The 20,021-nt window shown below is 43.7% G+C and overlaps 1 protein-coding gene across 2 annotated transcripts in view; it reads left to right on the top strand.

The window, feature by feature from the left end:
• PRRX1 (paired related homeobox 1) overlaps positions 1–20,021 on the top strand; it is an 82,116-nt gene that overhangs the window by 48,529 nt on the left and 13,566 nt on the right. For both annotated transcript variants that reach the window (XM_074962168.1, XM_074962169.1), the window contains exon 2: positions 18,786–18,961. In XM_074962168.1, coding sequence (XP_074818269.1) covers positions 18,786–18,961 — 176 coding nt within the window. The remainder of the gene's footprint in view (positions 1–18,785; positions 18,962–20,021) is intronic.

Below are 20,021 nucleotides of genomic sequence, written 5' to 3'. Positions count from 1 at the left end.
GCTGGTTTCCATATCTCTAATAAAATGATCCTGCTTTGATGTACTGGCCATCCACAAGAGATGCTCAGTGGTCGTATGAAAGTTGACACATGGGGCATTGAAATGTTTACCTCCAGAGAGAGAAAATGTTGGTAAAATTTTATTGGCTGTTAAAATATTTCAGGTTTCTGTTGCAATTGTTGTTAACGTTGTCATTTTTTGGGATTCAAATACTGATTTTTTTTAAACCAAAAATAGCTAATTTTTTTTCATTTTTTGCCTTTTCATGAAAAAAATTTTCAGAAGGAATTTTGGAAAAACAAAACAAATGATTTTTAAAATCTTCCCTTACAAGAATTTTTGGCTTATTTTGGCCAACTCTATGAAATTTATCCAAGATGCCGTATTGCCAGCCCTGGAAGCAGAAATTCTCCTTCAGCAGAACACAGGAAGCAGGGAAATGGCAATATAAATCCCTCAGCACTGCCCTGCCAATATGTCTAGACAGTCCATAGCCAAAGGTGAGAGCGTAGCTTCCTCTTTGGCCCATTCAAGTGTTGGCCTCTCTGATGAGACGAGCATACGAAGTGATGTCATCATCTACTGTGTTGGTGGCTTTGTATCCAAGATCCGGATTAGTGGCTGAGCTAATTGACTGACTGCAGATAGACCATGAAACAGTATTCGCATGACTTTTGTTCACTGAGACAGCATGGCCTAGTGGTTAGAGTAGGGGGGGCTCGGGCTTCCATCCCTTGTTCTTCTAGCTGTGTGACTTTGGGTGAGTCGTTAAATCTCTTTGCTTCAATTTACTCACCCATGAAATGGGGATGATGATAACATGCACCTAACAGGAGTGTGGTAAATTGTATGTCTTTAAAGTGCTTTGAGATCCTTAGATTAAAATGCAACAGAAGGGTGAAGTGCTATTACTGCTCTGAACCAAATTTAAAGCAGTATTCTAGGGTGCAACGTTCTGTAGTTCATTTACCAATCCCTTGAATCATCCAGATTTCCAGGTTGGGGTGTCAGCTAGTTATGACTGATTAAGGGTACTAATGGAGAATTATTTGATAATATATTCATCACATAGAAGTGAAGATCATTATGCAATATTGGACAGTGTAGATTCCAACATATCACTCATTTCCCCCAATTCTCAAAAGCTCTGATAATAATTACCCTGCCTCTTCTACTGGGAATTTATAGGTTTCCATTTCTCATCCTTTTGATTTCAAATCTCTAGATAGCTGTTAGACTTTGGCAGAGGACCATTCAAAATACATTCCAAATATTAATCATTTCAAAAGGTTAAGAGACATAAGATGGAGCAATTTATTAGCTAATGTGAAATGCATTCAGTGTATGTAATAGGCTAAGTATACAAGTTCGGTCAGATTCTGATCACTGTTTACACTGTTGTAAATCTAGATAATTCCAAAGAAGTCAACAGAGTCACTCTGGATTTACACCATTATAGATCAACTCTGAATCTGGCCCATAGTTTTGCTAATTCTGCAGAATCTTGTTATCTTATATGAGCTCCAAGTTGTACCTAAGAAAACACAGACTCTTCCTTTCTCCAGTCCTATCATCTTTCAGCTAGAACCTGCTAATAGCAGGCTACCAGTTTCAGTGAAAAGAATGAGAAACAAAGTTAGTTTTTTAAATAGCTCTAAACTCTCTAATCCCACAGACTCCGTACACTAACGATGTTAGATAAAAAGATCTTTATTCAGCATCCATGGAACACAGTGCCTCTTTGGATGTTCCATTCTTGGAGGAGGCATGTAGCCTGGAAGCTAATAACCAGGCTCAAGTTCTGTTGTTACTGGATCTCCTATGCCATCATTTTTCCAGGCCTGATCAGGAGGGACCCATAAAATGCATTAGTGGTTTATATCAGGATTTCTAAATGAAAATCTGCTAATGGTTCCAAGATGCATGCATTACTTGGGGGAAATCACCTAGCTGGGTCAAAATACATTTGGATATTAATGAAAGGAAAATGACCTTTGCAGAGATCTGACCATAATGTTCCTTTTCACGTTCATTTGCATCTTATGTTTTCCCATAACATCCTGTCAATGCCATGAATTACAGCACCATTGATCCAGTCCTTGGTAACAAGAACAGAATTTGGCATACTAGGTGATCTGTAGCTGACATTCGCTAGCTGTCTGAGGTCTGCGTGTTAAAATTATAAACAGATGAAATATCTATTGTAAATACCATTCTTGTTTACTGGGGAGGCCAGCTGGCATTCATATAATACAGGCCATTGACTGTGGGCCCACATGGGCCATACATACAAAATAACATGTCAAAGTGAATTTCCAGATACAGGTGGGACAAGGCTATGTAGTAATGACACTTCCCAGCAGCAAAGCTAGCTTGTTGTGGGACCCAAACAAGCAAAGATATTAATGAATCAAGTAGGAATGAGTAAATCTTTGCCAGTGCAGGCTATAGGGAGTTCTGGGTGGGTTTGTAGAGCATTGTAGTTCCCGCAGAGTTTGGAAAAGGCCATTAGGAATGCACAAAATGCCAAACAATTGGTTTGCAATCTTTTTTTTTTTTTAATTCTCCTTGCAAAAATATTTTTTAGCTGCCCTGTACAAAATGTCTTTCATTTTTCCATTCTTCCCAATTGAAACCCACATGGATTTTTGCAGTTTTCTGAGTACAAAGTAAAAACAAGTGAAGTCGCATATGTTCCCGGCCACAGATTGGCCTGTTTGAGAGAAAGGCTGGAAGGCACAATGGGCAGCGACCTCGTTGGCCTCTAGCCAGTACCACAATATAAATGAATAATAATAATAACAGGTGAGATTCTGTGTGAACCCACACAGCTCCTGGTGTAGTGGTCTGTCCCATCCAGTGGCACTGAGACCACTTAGAGAGAGCTTGATGAGTCTGCTCTAGAGCCTTAGCTAACAGTCATATGGCTTTTAGCTCATGCAATAGAGGCTCATGCACTAAGCTCCAGAGGTCCCAGGTTTGATCCTGCCTGCTGACGACCGCAGTCTGTCTGTATTACATGTGCACTACAGAACTCCCAGCCCAGGGAGCTGGATTTAAGCCACCTTTGTGCTTGCCAAATCCTGAGCTGCTCTCAAGAGCGCCCCCTACCCTAAAGGATTGCCCTGTTGACTGTAGTGCTACCTGGAGTCTCCACAGTGCTGCATGTTCCAATCCTAACTCTGACACCCCCCTCTCACCCCCAGCCCCATCCTCAGCTTGCTCCTACACCAGGGCTTGCAAGAGGGTCCTCTGACAGCAGCATTCCAATCTCTCCTGCAATGCCTATGCCCTGGGAAGATATGGGGCTTTAACAAACTCTTCACATTGCTCCAGCACTTTTATGTGATGCACAGGGACCAGAACAGGGCTGAGGATCTTGCATAATAATCCGTAAAAACAAACACACTATATTTTGTCATATTGGAAAAATGTAAATGATGAGGAATACCCTCCAGGTGTTCTGCTTTTTATGAATATGGTCCAAGGATGATGGGTTAAATTCTGCCTTAATATGCACCACGTGCAATCTGTTAACTTCAACGTGGTCACTGAAGATTTAAGAGGGCAGGAGTATGGACTGATGGGTTTTTTTGCTGGTTTTCCCCAGGGTACAAGTTAAAACCAGACAGGTATTGGGTACTCTTCTCCCTCATAAGTCATATACATCATAGGCTTTTAATAAGGAGAATGAGATTGCTAAGGATTCGCCAAGCCAGAGGGATGTTGTGAATTCCATCCTGTTTTACGATGACTCCAGGAATTCTGGGAGACTTTGCCACCTATCACGGCTCCTCCACCAAAGTGTGTGAGATCAAGTGAGGGCTGGAGCACTCTGCCAGGATAACAGGGAGGAAAGAATATCCCCAGAGTTGGTTTTACTAGAGTTTTATTCTTCCAGCAGTCCAAAATAAAAAAATAAAAAAAATACACCCAGCAGTTTGGTCCCTGAAATGCCAGGGGATCCTTAGGAATACTTTGTGTTTCTCTGCTGATTTCTTTTCACACTATGACTTACGGGAGTCTCATGTGGCTTTAAACCTGTGCACAGCTAGAAGATGTTTGTGGGCTTTGTCCAATTAAAGTGATCAGTCAGGCACTCCTTACTCTTGCCCAATGTAAGGAGAAAGGTGTACAAGTACTGGAAATAGAGGGCCCCAGCTAAAATTAAAGGGCCAGCAACTGTAAAAGAGATATATGGAAATACTTTTTGTTGATGCCTTTTACAATTACCTTGTGGCACTTACTGCTTCTGGATACTAATGAAGCAAATTGATTAGTACACTTTGCTTATGAGTGGGATATTTCCTCATTGCCTTTTCCATGGTATTTTGCTCCTTCTTCTGAAGTATCTGTTACTGGCCACCATTGGAAATGAGATACCAGATTAGATGATCACTCACTGGGGTCAGGAAGGAATACGACACTAACCCATTGATGATCCAGGAATTTTCACAATGAATGGATATAGAGAGAGGTTTTTTAGAGGGGGAAAAAGGAAAAGTTGTTTTGGAGTGAAATGAGACGGTGACAGAAACGGAAAGCAGACAGGCAGACACACTGCAGGAGGAAGTGAAAAAGGAGTGTAGGCACTTTTAAAACTGTGTTATACAATATTTGATTTCAAACAGTTGCACTAAACCTTATGAAGGGTTTCTGGGTAGCAGGAGACATCGGGAGACATGACTGAGGGGATGAGGAACAGATGGCCGGAGATGCAGATGTTGTAAACCTGGCTTTGAAGCCGGCAAAGATTTATACCCAGGCTTATATTTTCACTCTTGAGTAGTGCTGTAGACTTGCCTGTTAAACGTGTGTGCAAGTTTTGGCAGGGTCGGGGTCTTGTGACTGTGAGGTGGGTGATGGAACCCAATGTTTTGATATATAAGGGAGGGGATGATGTCTATTGACTTCGTAGTGCTAGTGCTGGCTTGGGGATTGTTTTGCATAGTTTTATGTCACTGTGTGTTCTTTAAGAGATATGATGACATGGACCTGTAGATTGGGGTGTGTTGACCAGTTACAACCACACATAGGGTAGGTCTATATTGCAGTCGAAGGTGAGATTGCAGCTTAGGTAGAAATACCTGTGCTAGCTATACCTGTGGTAGCATGCCTAAAAATAGCACTGTAGATGCGGGGCTTCCAGCTTCTGCAATGCAAGTACATGCCCAAGGTACCTGGTGGACTTATACATCTTGTGCTGAAGTGTACCCAGTCACACCTACACTGCTATTTTTAGCTGTACTAGTGCATGTAAACCTAGTGCAAATACATCCACTGGAGCTGCAATCACACCTCTGATTGCAGCGTAGACATGCCATAGATTCATAGTTTATAGAGCAGGGGACCTTTGTGGTCATTAGCCTGACCTCTATAATTTGCCACTGGCAAGCCTTTCTATAATGTGTTTGTTTTTGATTCATTTCCCAAGGACCAACGTGATAAGTCACATAAAAATTACGATATGTAAAATAAAGTATGAAACAGACAAGGAATTCCAAACACATGCCTTGGAGTCTGAGAGCCATACAGGACTTACTATATTATGGGAACCATCTGACCTGGAGCCCTGGTTTGAGAGCAAACCCTTACATGTTTGGGTCTCTTCTCCCCCTTTTTCTCTCTGTGCTCAAACCTGCCTGCTGCCTTTCCAGTTTCAACTTTACTACTGCTGCTCCTGGTAAATAGTCTCATGCAGAGTGTGAGGAGTGCATGAGAGCGATGGCAGTATGAGATACCAAGTGCAAATGACCCTCAATAAGGGAGTGATGAAATTGACCATACACCAAATGCTGTGCAAGGCACAAAATAAACTGAAGAAAAATAGAGAGAATTTTTCTCTCAACTCTCTTTCCATGGTAGCAGTCTTCGGGGTTACTGCTAGCAATAATAAATAGAAATTTTAAGGGGAAAAAGTGATCTTCAGATTGACACAGTCTCTTTAAGGTTGCAATTGAAATCTTAACATTGGCATTTTCTAACCACTGAATGTTTGAAGATGATCTCTTAAAGTGGCTCTTTGGATGAATATAATATACATTCACATGAGGATTTTTTTTCCAGTTCCACTGACTCACAGAGCAACTCAGAAACATATGCACTCTGCTCCCCAAACTGGCACTGCCTCTCCAGAATTTGTCTGTGTTAATTGTTTTTGCCTCCAGCAACTTGTAATGGGAAAAGTAACTTCTGTTGATAATTTGGAGTTGGATAGATTGCTATCATGCTGTAACGATTGCTTTCATTATGTCTTTGTTAATTTCTTTCTGTAAACAAACCCAATGCTAGTTTTGAATTCCTTTTCTCAGCCCTTTTCCCCCTCTAAGTTCCCTGTTCTGTAGTGTGTAAAACTTGTGCACAATGTGGTGGGGTGGACGGTGTTTCAAATATAAAAGGAAATGTCACTAGGGTCAAGCAAGGATCCAATTGGGTAAAGACTTATGGCCACACACAAGGTTTGACTATGGCAAGGAATCTCCTGGAACTCCCGGAAGTAGATTGCTCAAAAATTTCCTATCAAACCATTTTTCTTGGTCTGGAAAATTTGGATTTTGATTAAATGAAAATTTTCACAGCAAGTATCTATTTTTCTCAAAAAAGTGTTGCTTTTTTCTATTGGCAAACACCAAACCTGAATTTTTTGTTGGCTTTTGGCAGAAAACTCAGTTTTACTTTTTTCTACCAAAAGTCAACATTTTCCACTAAACAAACCCCACTCATTTTCCTACCAAATCTAGTGAGTCAGACTCAATATTGGGTTGTTACTCAGTATTTTGAGGCCTGGGAATATATTTCAATGCTCTTGCTTTCTTTCTGGAATTAAGTCATTGAGCTTCCAGCTTACACAACTGATGCGAAAAAATCTTTCCTGGCGTATCCTATGCTTTGTGGTTAAATGTCTCGGGTTGAAAAAGCCTCATTCCCTTCTTGGATTAAATCAAACTGTTTAGTTTCAATGTGGATTTGATTATCGTGTTTATAATAATCAGTAGCTGTGTCTAAATTATTTCTCTTTTGCCTCAATTTCTGACATTATTATAATTGCAGTGGCTGGAGCACCCTACAGAGGACAGGAGCCCATTGTGCATGATGCTGTACAAATATATAGTCAGAGGCAACCCCTGCCTCAAAGAGCTTATTGTCAGGATCCCAGGCAACGGCAGGTAGGACTAGTGGCAAGCTCTTGGAATCAGGAACTGATTCCAGGGATCAGAACTGGTGTCGGAGTCAAGTTGAGGGTCAAAGCTAGAGTCTAAGTCAGGAGCCAGGGTTGAGTCAGGATTGGGCCAGGGATCAGTACAACATATCAGAATCTCAATGTTGGGGTTGAGGGGGTCAGTCAGGAATCAGGATCCAAATCAGAGCCAGGGTCAGTACCGGGAGTTCAAAGGCAGAGAAGCAGGGTTGTGATGGCAGTTAGCTGGGAATCCATATTGTTGCCTAGACACTTCCCGGTACGCCCCATGGGCTTATGTAAGGTCAAGGAGCCAATCAGGGGTTGCTAAAGACAACTGTCAGTCAGCCTCTGTGGATTGTGGCTCACAGGGAGCGTCTGGGTTGCAGCTGCCTCCGGGTGGCAGTGTGGGGGTGTTGGTTGCGTGATAGGCCTCCAGGCTTGCGTTCGAGTCCTGCCAATCCTTCTACTTACAATCTAAATAACAGCAAATGTTGACACACAAATATTGTGTCCTGTTATAGTATTTCTCTCTCTCCTATTTCTCCTTTTTCTATTTCCTCATCTCAGGCTCTCTCTATGGTATTTATACAGCCCCTATCGCCACAATATCTGAGCACCTTCCACCACCCCTGCAAGGCAGGGCACTGCTATTATCTCTACTGGGGAACTGATGCTTATAGAGAATACATGATCTGCCCCAGGCCACACAGGAAGCATATGGCAGAACAGGGAGTTCAAGCCAAGTCCTAGGCTAGTGTTCTAAACAATGGATGGTCCTTCCTCTCTCTTTTAGCATGTGCTGAGTAACCTGGACAGCAAAGTGCTATATGCCCTGTACTGCCGTTTAGATCTGGGCAGGTGTCTACCCTGTAATGTTCTCCCCTCGCCCTCTGGAGGGATGTCATGGGTCCAGTCCAGAGATGGGGCGGGTGTGGGATAGGCGCTTAATAGGCTGGGATAGGTATGGGCATGCAAGGGGGTCGGGCCTTGGAGGATGTGAACCAATCTGAGCCATGATACGTTTCCTGTGTTCGAACTACCAGAGAGCAACATTCAGATGCTGGTTTTGACCCTTTTCTGCTATTCAGCAAATGCAGGAAAAGATGAAGAAGAAAAGAAAAGGGTGTTCCAGGCAATGAAATGGTGACAGTGGTGGGAGGGGAATAGAAATCAAGGTGCTGAGGGTGGTTGAGATTTTTTCAAAGCTGCCTAAGGGATGACCTAGCCGCTCATTGACGTTACTGGGGGTTTTGTGGCTACACCCTCTAGTAGTCTCTGTCCCTGTAATTAACCCAAGCTGGTGGTCAAGGGAAACCACCACTGGGCTTAGCTGCCTAGCAATCTGTGTCCAGATACTTCCCGTAATGGGGTGAGTAATGTCCATGCTCCATGCCAATTGATGGCAGAGGTGAATTGGCCAGGGGTGACCTACACATGAGTCACTGGAATATAACGATTGCTCATAATTTTCCATTCAGTGGCTGCACAAAGTTGCCTTTTATTGACCTTTTATTTTTTGGATCCCATCTGTAATGAGCGAGCTGTGAATCACTGGCATCTCCCTTCATGCCCGGAAGAACCAAGCAAATTGCGATGATGCTTTTGGGGCTGTTGACAGGATGCACATTTAGCATTTTTCAGGCCTTCTCCTTTGTTCATCCACTCCCCACAGCATTGAGCTCGTGGCTCCTAGTGTGTAACAGTCACACAGGAATGTAGCAGTTGCCAGACTGGATCAGACCCACTGTCTACCTAGTCCAACATCCTGTTTCTGATAGTGGCCAGTACTAGATGTTTCAGAAGATGAGATATGAAACCCCAAGAGAGCCCTGAGGGGCTAACTCCTTTCCGAGAAATATTTGGGAAATGAGAAAGCAGTGATCCAATGATCCAGTTCTTCAAGATACTTAAATGCCTAACTCCCATTGAAATCAGTATGTTCAGCATCTTAGGACTGGTCTATGCGCAGTTTGGGCTCTGATTTGTGACCTCCTTAGACGCTCTTGAATCTGATTAAGAGACGTAGTGTGGCTTGGTGGATAGAGTCCTGGGCTGGCATGCAGGAGACTTGGGTTGGGTTCCATTCCCAGCTCTGCCACTGGTCTGCTGGGTGATCTTTGGCAGGTCATGTCACCTCTGTGCCTCAGTTTCCCCATCTGTAAAATGGGGATAATGATACTGACACTCCTTTGTAAAGCACTTTGAGATCTATGATGAGAAGCACGATGTAAGAGCTAACCCAGTTTAAGAAGGCCCCCACTAGGGTTTATATTAATTGAATCTCAGCCATGTTTCTAGCTAACCCATATTCCCATGAATATTAAGAGAAACCAATGGTTTCTCCACTCATCTATGCTGGTGTAAATTGGAAATATTTCCACTAAAGTCAATGAAGGCACACTAATGTAAAACTCCTATAAGTGGGAGAGAACCAGGTCCATTGTGTCTAGAAATGACAACCAAGATAGAAATAAGGTGACCCTTCACTATGGTATCACGGGAACAAACAATCTACTTTATGGCATTGGACCAATGGACCATTTAGTTCTGTATCCTGCCTCCAGGACTGGCCAAACATTGATTCTTCAGAGGAAACTGAAAAGCCTATAATGCACTTCTCTAGTCTGTAGGATCCCAGATGGAGCAATGAATCGGAGGTAGGGTAACAGATAGCAGAACAAGCCCCTTGGTGTGCTGGGCTGAGCTGTTCCACTCTAGGAGGAAGATCAAGCACTAAGAGGCGGAAAGAAGACCAGAGTCCATCTGGGGTACGTGGAGAGAGAGATCCTCAGGTGGCAGGGATGCTAGGTTGAAGTATGTGTAGATTTGGGTCCCTTTTATTCTTCCTCCATCCCTAGGAGTTAGCAAACCCCAGATTCTGGTCATAAAGGGCAATGAGCTAGAATCTGAGCTCAAACTCAGAACTCTCCCTCTTCTGGGTGCTTAAAGCACACGACATTCTGGGCTATCAGCACAATGTGATTGTTTGCAGCAATGTAGCCCAGTGGATGTTGTGATCCAAATGTCATGAAGTTGTGGTGAATCTATGCCTGCCAAACTCATAACAACTTGGGCCAGTTTGGGGTGGAGGGGATCACACAACACATGTGGTTCAGCCGGGCGGGGTTCAGAATCCTTCCCAAACTCCCTACACAAAACAGTCCAGCTCAGGCCTCAGGCACTTGGGTTTTCCACTTGAAGAGTGAAGTGGTATCATTTGAACATTGACCCAACTACCTATCCGCAGCGCTGCTGATTGGAAACAGCTGCCTGGTTCCCACAGACATACTGGGGAAAAAAACCCAACCCAACCCAACCCTTCACAGACAACTTACACTGAACCTTCAGCCCTTATGAGGGTTGCCCATCATTTGTCATTGTTTCACTAGGGTTCCTCTGTGGAGTTTATGCCTCTGTTGCATTGCCCTTACTTCAGGTCCAATCCAGTGCCCACTGAAGTGAATGGAAAGACTCCCTGATCTGACCCTCTTATCCTCCGCTGAACCTGCATTAATAGAAACCTTCATTTGGATTCCAGAGGAAGCCATAGGTGGACACCTCCCCCAAAAGCCAAATCTCTGACTTTGTATTGGCACTTACAATTTTCATGGATTTTTTTAATGCCTCCAGAAACCATTTGTGGGGCCCACAAACCACAGCAGCCGGTCTTGCAGTGTTTCCACTGTCCGAGGAACTGAAACACCACAAGGCAACCACCATGAGACTGATTCTCCCCTGCCTTGCACTGTGTGCTCTGAGTGTAAAATGCTACCCTGTCATAACTCACATCACTGGCCGAGTTCTCTCCCTCTGCACAGCTTTCGGTGACTACACAAGGTGGAAGGCAGTAGAGTATCACCTCCTTCGTATATCAACCCCATCACTGGCTGAAATAAACCCACAAAAAGCATAACCAGAAATGCCAACACTACACTCAGCACAAGTATTAATTAAACTGTGTCCCACTCTTTCCCCCACTCATCTTCATGTAGCCTGATCAGGATGACCCGCTGTTACCCCGTGTGGCCATACTTTACTGCTCCAAAATTCCTAAACACACTTGCTTTTCTAACACATTCCATCTTGGCTTAAAGATTCAAAACTCCTGTTTAAAGCTAATCTCCAAACACTTCCTCTCAGATACAAGGAAATCATGGGCATGTTTGTATCCAGGCATTCCCAGACTGGAAAGGAATCTGTCTGGGGATTGACTGTCTAGTGAGGGGAGGTGAAGATATGGGAGCGGTAAATCTTTTGGAATCTGAAAACCGCATTTCAGTTGAAATGGAATGTCCCTTTGTTCCCAGTTGTATGGACTTTAGGTATTCAGGTGCCGTAACTGTTACCAGATGGACAGCAAAAAGCATCCCAAACAGGTGCTCAGAAAAACAACACATTTTAGATTTCATGTTCTTAATAAAAACTTTCCTGTCTTGGGACTGCACCCTTTCCCAGCGACACTAGGGAAGAAGGCAGTATCACTATGGGAGAGGCAAGGCATAGTGCTTTATTTTATTCTAAATCTATTGGGCCAGATCTCCAGATGGTTATAGCTGATGTATCTCCTTCGACTTCAATGGGCCCACACTGATATACATTAGCTGAAGATCTGGTCTGTTATATTTAAGAACGTTAAGGTCCCAATCCAGCAACATACTTAAGTAGATGCTTAACTTTAATCACATGAGAAGCCCCATTGATTTCAGTGAGACTATTTGCATGCTTAAAGTTAAGCACATGCTTCAATACTTTGCTGGACCCAGATCCCTTCCTCGCTCTCTCCTTCCCCCCTACAGCATGGAAACAGATGCTGACCTGACAGACAGGGATGCTGTGAAGCTATTCATGCATGTTTGAGCTCCTCAGAGAGAAGATGCTGTCAGTGCAAATTGTTGTTATTAATACACCTGCTCACTTGACATGGCATTGTCCACATGACCGTACATCAGAAAAAGTTTTAGACTGGGATTTTCAAAGACCTAAGGGAATTAGGAGCTTAGTTCCCTTTGGAATTACATGGCAGTTGGGCGCCTAACTCCCAAAGACACCTCTGAAAGTTCCAGTGCAGGATATGTCTACACTGGGCGGGGGAAGCCCACAGCAACAAGTCTCAGAACCCAGGTCAACTGACTGTGGGTTGCGGGGCTCACACAACGGGGCTCAAAACAGCAGTGTAGACATTCCTGCTCAGGCTGGAGCCCAGGCTCTGAAATCCTGTGTGGGGGTGGCTTCTCAGAGCCTGGGCTCTAGCCAGAGCAGGAATGTCTACGCTGCTGCTTTTAGCGCTGTGGTGGGAACCTCATGAGCTGAATCAGTTGACTTGGGCTCTGTGGCTCGCTGCTGCTGGTTTTTTTTTTCTTTTTCTTTTTTCAGTGTACATACACCCTTAGAGTTGAATAATATGAAGCCGGGCAGGGTACAGATTACAGGAAGCAGCTGTGTCAAACTATTACGGGTCTGATTCCCTACTCCGGGACACCATGTTCATGCATGTGCAATTCTACTGACATTAGTGAAGTTCCCCTGGTATAAAACCAGTGTAAATAGGCAGAGAATCAGTCCTGTTGCATGGTGGATGTAAGCCTCATTATAAGGCCAGTGAGTGAGATAAAGAGGAGAAAATAACTCCCCAGTGTTTTCATTAAGATCAGTTCAGAAGAAACAAAGCCACTGAGAAGAGCAAGGCATCTCGGACCATGTTCTACATGGTCTTATTGCTCCAGCAAAATCTTGGATAGTTCCCTACCTAGCTGGCCAAAGGTTTGACTACCCAGTATATAAAAATTTAGCTCCCTAAATGTTTTGCGGGACATCTGGAGCCACACTGCTGCATCAAATGCTAAGGGTTCTGGTGGAACTAAAGGGCTCTGTGGTCTCTGACGAAGCAGGAACAGTGATGCTGTTATGGAAGAAGTAATGATGGAACAAAGGGATGGATGGTTTTCCGAGCGAGCTAGTTTGCATAAGGTGGAGCAGGGAGTAATGGGAGGAACCAAACTTCACCTTTGCCTAGGATGCCTTTGCACTGGTTTGCACTGGGACCTGGTGAGCAGGATAATAAGCAAACCTCCATTCTTTCTATGCTAGTCTCTGATACAATTGCTCATTGAAGACATTCACTATAGGACACCTGTCAACTTTAGCAGTGATGTTTGCGTTCACTCTAGCACTTGTTTAAGTGCCACGACAGCATTGTGGTCTCCAATGTTAGCAAAGGTAAACAAAGGACTCACAATTCAAGTGATTGGTGAGGAAAGGCAGACACCCCATGTAAACTGAAGGGCCAATATTCAAGCTGTCTCTTCTGCTCCAGGGAAGCCTTTCTGTTATGAGCTTCCACCATGCAGGATGTTGACCAGAGCAGACTTTGCTTTTTATTTGCATGGCTCTTCTTATTTTTAACCTTTTAAGGGTTGATTTTTCCCCCAGTATGTTTATGCAGAAAATACACTCAAGTAGCAGAGAAACTGGCTGGGCCCCAGCTCATTCCATATCAATGTCTTCCTAGATATTTTTCTATTTCATCCCCTTTGGTGTCTTTCCTTGGTTCCTTATCTTTTGTGGGTAATCTGGGGGTTGAAGTGAGTAAGGATCCACTGAATATGAGTAGACAATGTAAAACTAACATAGAACAACAGCAGACTGTCCTGGGATTGTGACGGGGAAAGAGATCTTACTTGGTCTCTGCTGACTAGGGCTGGATTTAGTCTATGGATTGAACCTCTTTTTTCTGTTCCTAGACTACCTGTGAACCCATAACAGTTTTCCTAAATTTGTTTATAATTACATTGTATCATTATTTGATCGTTATCTGTTGAATTATTGACCAAGCAACTAAATACCCGTGGATCATGCATGAATCCAAGACTGTTTATTCATAAACTCTGTGTGGTGGGTCACCCAAGTCCCATAGTTTTGTTTTTGCTCCTGATTGGATGATTGAAACCATTTTAAACAGGAGAATAACCAATGCCAAATAGCAAATACTTAATAGCAAACACTGTTTGCACACAAAGGGCCTGATCCATACTCCACTGAAGTCAAGGGAAAGACTCCCATGCACTTAAATTGGTGTTGGATCAGGCCCTGATATCCTTGTTCTTTTATGAATCCAGATACACCGATAATGGTGGCTGCACATGTCCAATAAACTTTGGTCCTCAGTGCCGTTCCTGGCTCAAGAAAAGGTTTTGTTTTATAGACAGATTCATTCATAGATTCATAGATTCCAAGGCCAGAAGGGACCATTGTGATCATCTGGCCTGCATAGCACAGCCAGAGAACTCCCCCACCCCCTCAAGTTGAATAACTGGAATCTCTGATGTATATTCTGTATCTCCTCATAGTTTATCATCTGTACATATAGCCCTTTGAGAAATGCTGGTACATGAAAAGCAATCTGCTGTCACCCAGACATCCAGGTTTGCAAGTTCTGTTACGTTATGCAAGGGTGTTACAAATATTACCATGGGGATGAATGGTAAATGGGTCAGTGCATTGGCCTTTGACCTACAGCATGGAAAGCATGAGCAGTCTAGGGTCAAAAGTGAATGTAAGGTTGGTGGCCTTACTGTAGTATATGATGGACTTTTGTCCAGAACACAAAAGTCACAATCCAATTATCTTAGCACAGAGGTCTTCAAAATGCAGTCTTGGGACCCTAGTGCAAGTTGTTATAGTTGGTGAGAATTGCCCTGGTGAGAGTTGCTGCCTCTCAAAGTCACCTGGAAAGGTTGTGCTGTGCCCAGTTGGGTGGCATCCTTAGAAATCAATCCATTAGAGTTAGAATTTAGAATTTAGCTTTGTAACAATCTTATGAAATAGGGAATTATTACTCCATTTTACAGATGGGGAAACCGAGGCACAAGGTAAGTTAAGCAACTTGTCCAAGGTCACCCATGAAGTCTGTAGCTGATGGCAGATCTTCTGCAACCTAACCCAGTGCCCTTTCTACTAGCCCATCCTTCCTATTTAGAGCAGATGTAGGAGTTACAGATCTAAATCTATCCTGCCCCTGAGCCAGAGGCCTAGCAATCAATCATATGCAATATAGTCTGGTGACCCCACTGCTCACAACTACTGCCTGTCCATGTAGTTAATGGTTGCAGTGAGCAGCTGATGTATGACAGAAAATGGAGATCAGTGCCTTCAATCCGTGCCCATGGCAGATATAGGAAATAGTGTGGTGGTTGGGAAGGGGGAGAATACAGCAACTCCAAGGTTTGGTGGCTGGCACTGAGGCAACCAATCAAATGGAGCAGCAAGCTAGTTCAGTGCATCTTATGCCAATGGGAGCACGCTAAATTGTTGAAGACTGGCAGTGAGCGTGCTCCCTAACGGCCAAACGTGGGAAAATCAATAGATGCACAGCACTTAATGCAGGACGACGGCAGTGCTCCTTGGAGCCAGGGGAGAGACCTGTCACTAATACACTCACCACAAGCAAATGGGGCATGTGAAGCACATTTTGCAGTAGCTCTGTGCTTCATGACCGTGATGAGCCATTAGTGAACGACTGTGCAACACAAAATGAAGACCAGTGGAAGTCATTGCCTGCTTCAGATTTGTGAAATAGTGTGTGAAGTTATATAGGGAATAGGGACATGCACAGTGAATTTCCCCTCCCTACCCCCAGCCAGAGCCCTGGCATAAAGGCAATTAAATGACCCAGACAAGGATTTTTCTGTAACCTTTGCAGCTGGGACTGAGCAAATACGGATACATTCAATTGCTTTTTCTTGACTATGACAAGAGAACGCTGAATATTGGGCCTCCTAGCCAGCAAATAAATCTGTCTTCTCTGTCAATCGCGAAGGAATCTAGCTTGTTAAAAACCCAAGGCTCAGGCACACAGGCAAATGCAATGGTTTTTCTTTTGCAGAAGAGGAGAAAGAAAAATTGAAAAACTCCCAACCCCTGCTGAGTTCCTGCTAGCACACTCTCTTCCTCTTTCTCTCCCCGAAAATGATCTTCCGGTGCTTTCTTGAGAGAAGCAACCAATCAATGAGTTCTTCAAGTAGTCTTCCTGTTTATAAAGTATAGTTCTTCCAAACTGCAGAAAATGGAAAGCCAACCAACCATGTGAGTTAGGTGACTAATCATGTAGGGCAACCAGTGACTCGGGAACAATGCATACTGGCAACAGACACTTTGTGAATAAGGCCTAAGCTGAAATGGATGAGCTCTGAGCGTGAACCAAGCAATGCTGACGAGCAAACAAATACGTAAAAATCGCCACCTGTCTGTGGACAATTCGCAGCAAGGGGCTAAATCAATAAATAATTTGGTGGTGAATTTTTCATCCAGATCCAGGTCACTATCACAAAACAGCAGAGGTTGGGCATACCCATAACTAGCTGCGTCGTGGCAGGACAATGGGTAAGCAGATCGATTACCATTGTATCTGACCACTGTGCTGTTCATTCAGTATCCTGGCACAACTGTGCACATGGGAATAGGATTGTCTTTGCATTTCCCTATTAATGCAGTGGGCATGGTTTTTATCTTGGTGGTTCTAAATCCTCAGTTCAATACTTGGCTCTGGCTTCAGAGCAACAGGGTAGGTACTTGACATGAGTGGTACTAATACAGCCGGTCCTTTGCTCAGCCATGTGAACCAATCACCTCTGGCCGTAAAGGGATGGAGGAGGAGGAATATGCAGCAGCCGCTACTTATGGTAGGTCTCACTGGCAAAGTTTTGGAGCAGAAGAAGGTAGCCAGTCAAAGAATTTCAGCTGCAAAAAAGCAAAGCAGCTGGAAATTAGGGAGACCTCAGAAGCATGCATCGACCGCAAAAGCTAGTGATGGAGAACAACATTATCTTCTTCAGCACAAAAAATGTGCCAAGAGAAAAACCAAATACAAAAATCATCCAATAATAACATGTATTAGGATAGCTTCTAGCAGTCCCAACTGAGTTGAGAGCCCAATTATGTTAGTCACTGTACAAACACACAGTAAGAGACAATTCCTGACTCAAAGAGCTCACTCTGTAAATGAACAGACAGGGAGAAGGTGGGAGGAAGGAGATGTTATCCCTACTTAACCTCTGCAGGCCTCAGATGTAAAGTGGCTTGCCCAAAGTCACAGAGAAAATCCATGGCAGATCAGGTCTCCTAAATGCTATGCCAGTGCCTTCATCCCAAGACTGCCCTACCTTCACAGAAAAGTCCCTTGATCATAGTCTAATGGGGCGTAAAGATGAATTAATGTCAGAGTAGAAGAAGCAAGGAGGATGGCCTTCTAAATCCGGTAGAGTTTGAAGGGTTTGAGGAATCCCAGTCCAGACCTGATGGACCTTCGACATCTACTCTAGCAGCGTAATTTCTCCACATCAAGGGCCCTACACACTGATGGTGAGCTCCCCAAGCTGAATAGGTCCAGAGTTCCTATTTTCTTTTCCTAAAATTGATTTCAGTGGAGATTTGCTGATTTACACCAGATGGGGATCTGGTCCATTGACTTCAGTGGAGCTATGCCAGTGTATACTAGATGAAGTTCTGACCCTATGTCTACATTAAGTTGTCTGCACAGAAGGGCTTCTACCAGCATTGGGCAGAGGGAAGCATTCAGTCTAGTCTTCACTTCCCTCCACATGTTTCCTATCCAAACTTTGGAAGATTTTTGTCGGTTTGCTCCCCTCTGCAATGTGGAACAGAGGGAAACATTTGTATTAGAAAGACAGCTTCAAGAAAGAACATAAGAATGACCCTACTAGGTCAGACCAAAGGTCCATCTAGCTCGGTATCCTGTTTTCCGACAGCAGCCAATGCCAGGTGCCCCAGAGGGAATGAACAGAACAAGTAATCATCAAGTGATCCATTCCCTGTCGTTCATTCCCAGATTCTGGCAAACAGAGACTAGGGACACCATTCCTGCCATTCCTGGCTAATAGCCATTGATGGACCTATCCTCCATGAACTTATCTAGTTCTTTTTTTAACCCTGTTATGGTCTTGGCCTTCACAACATCCTCTGGCAAGGAAGGCCACAGGTTGACTGTGCACTGTGTGAAGAAATACTTCCTTTTGTTTGTTTTAAACTTGCTGCCTATTAATTTCATTTGGTGACCCCTCGTTCTTGTGTTATGAGAAGGAGTAAACAACACTTCCTTATCTACTTTCTCTACACCAGTCATGATTTTATAGACCTCAGTCATATCTCCCCTTAGCCATCTCTTTTCCAAGCTGAAAAGTCCCAGTCCCAGGACCAAGTGGTGAAGAAAGGGACATGAAGCCATAGGCCCAGACTTCCAAAATTGATGTTTAATCTCTTTTAAAAGGTCTGTTCTAGCTCAGCCAGAAGTTATGGGTTTTGATACAAGAATCACTGGGGGAAGTTCTCTGGCCAGTGTTCCAGGGGCAGTCAGACTAGATGATAAGGATGATTTATTCTGGCATCCAAATATATTCATTTATATGAATCTATGAAAAATGTGTGTCTCAACTTTGATCCAAGTGTCCAGGATCTTGGTTTTTATCTCTCATCCAAATGATGCAGAGATCTAAATTAGCTTTTTTTTTTTTTTAAAGGTAAATGCTGATGCTTCAGAAACACGAGTAATCTAGTTCCAGCACTTCACCTGTCTGATTCTCTCCCATTCTAGATGATCAGCTGAACTCGGAAGAGAAGAAGAAAAGAAAGCAGAGAAGAAACAGGACCACCTTCAACAGCAGCCAGCTCCAGGCGCTGGAGAGAGTCTTTGAGAGGACACATTACCCTGATGCCTTTGTACGAGAAGACCTCGCACGCAGAGTCAACCTCACTGAAGCCAGAGTTCAGGTAAGTAATGCCAGATGTCAATCTTCCACCCATCTCATCCAGGTACTGTCAGCAAGCCATGGCTTTAGCCTTCACCCAGCTAGCACGATGACTGCAGAGATAGAGGATTGTTAAAGAACATGGGCCTTACTGTCAGTAAAACTCTCAAACATATAAATGCCATAGAGATCCTTCTGAAAAGCTCTATCATATTGAATAGAGTGAAACATTAGGGTTTTATAGAAATCAAACAGGACAATAACAATAATTTTATTGCAGTAGAGCCCTGGAGCCCCAGATTGGGATCGAGGCCCCATAGCGTTAGGTGTTGTACAAATCCATACCAAGACAAGGGCCACAATTTTCAGAAGTGACTTAGAAGCCTATTTTCAAAAGTCTCACTGAAAGTCAATGGGACTTAGGATCCTGGGTGCGTGTTACTTTTGAAAATGGGAGCTCCTATGCCACTTAGGTACTCTTGAAAATTTCATCCTCAGTCCCTGCCCCAAATATATCTGAAAAATCCAAAGAATTGAATAGAGAATAAGATCCTTTCTGTAGAATTTTTCAGCCAGATAATGGAATTTTATAGCAGGGAGAGAATTTGCTAAGTTCTGTAGGAATGTGTCATGAAAGAAACGCAAGTGCAAATCTGCTTTGGCAATCAGAGACAACTCAGCAGGGGCTTGGAAGTGGTGTCCATTTTTGTAATCAGATTGACGACACAGGCAAAAATGCCAAGTCAAGAAGCCTTCTCCAAAGTGAGCTGTGTGGGTTATACACTGTAGACTGAACTTCCTATGGAGGCATTACACCCAATATTTAATTATAGTGGCAAAGCTATGCTACTTTTGGGGGTAGAGAAGAGGTTCTGGATCATGATGAGGGAAACCTCAAAAGGTTGAGATGTTCAGCTGAGATCCCAAAGTTCAGTTGTGCATCTTGGCTTTAGCCTTCTGGTCTGGCTAAGCTGCGCTCCATGTAGACCCAGTATGGCAAGCAAAGGTGGGTTTGAACCCCCCTTGTGCCCCTGTGCAAGTTGAAGCAGCCTCAGGACTTGTGGCAGCAGTAACAGGCCCCA

The sequence above is a fragment of the Natator depressus genome, chromosome 8, assembly GCF_965152275.1.
Source record: "Natator depressus isolate rNatDep1 chromosome 8, rNatDep2.hap1, whole genome shotgun sequence".
NCBI classification, from domain to species: domain Eukaryota; kingdom Metazoa; phylum Chordata; order Testudines; family Cheloniidae; genus Natator; species Natator depressus.
Note: the sequence above shows the minus strand (reverse complement) of the source record. Positions and strands in the feature narration are given on the sequence as shown.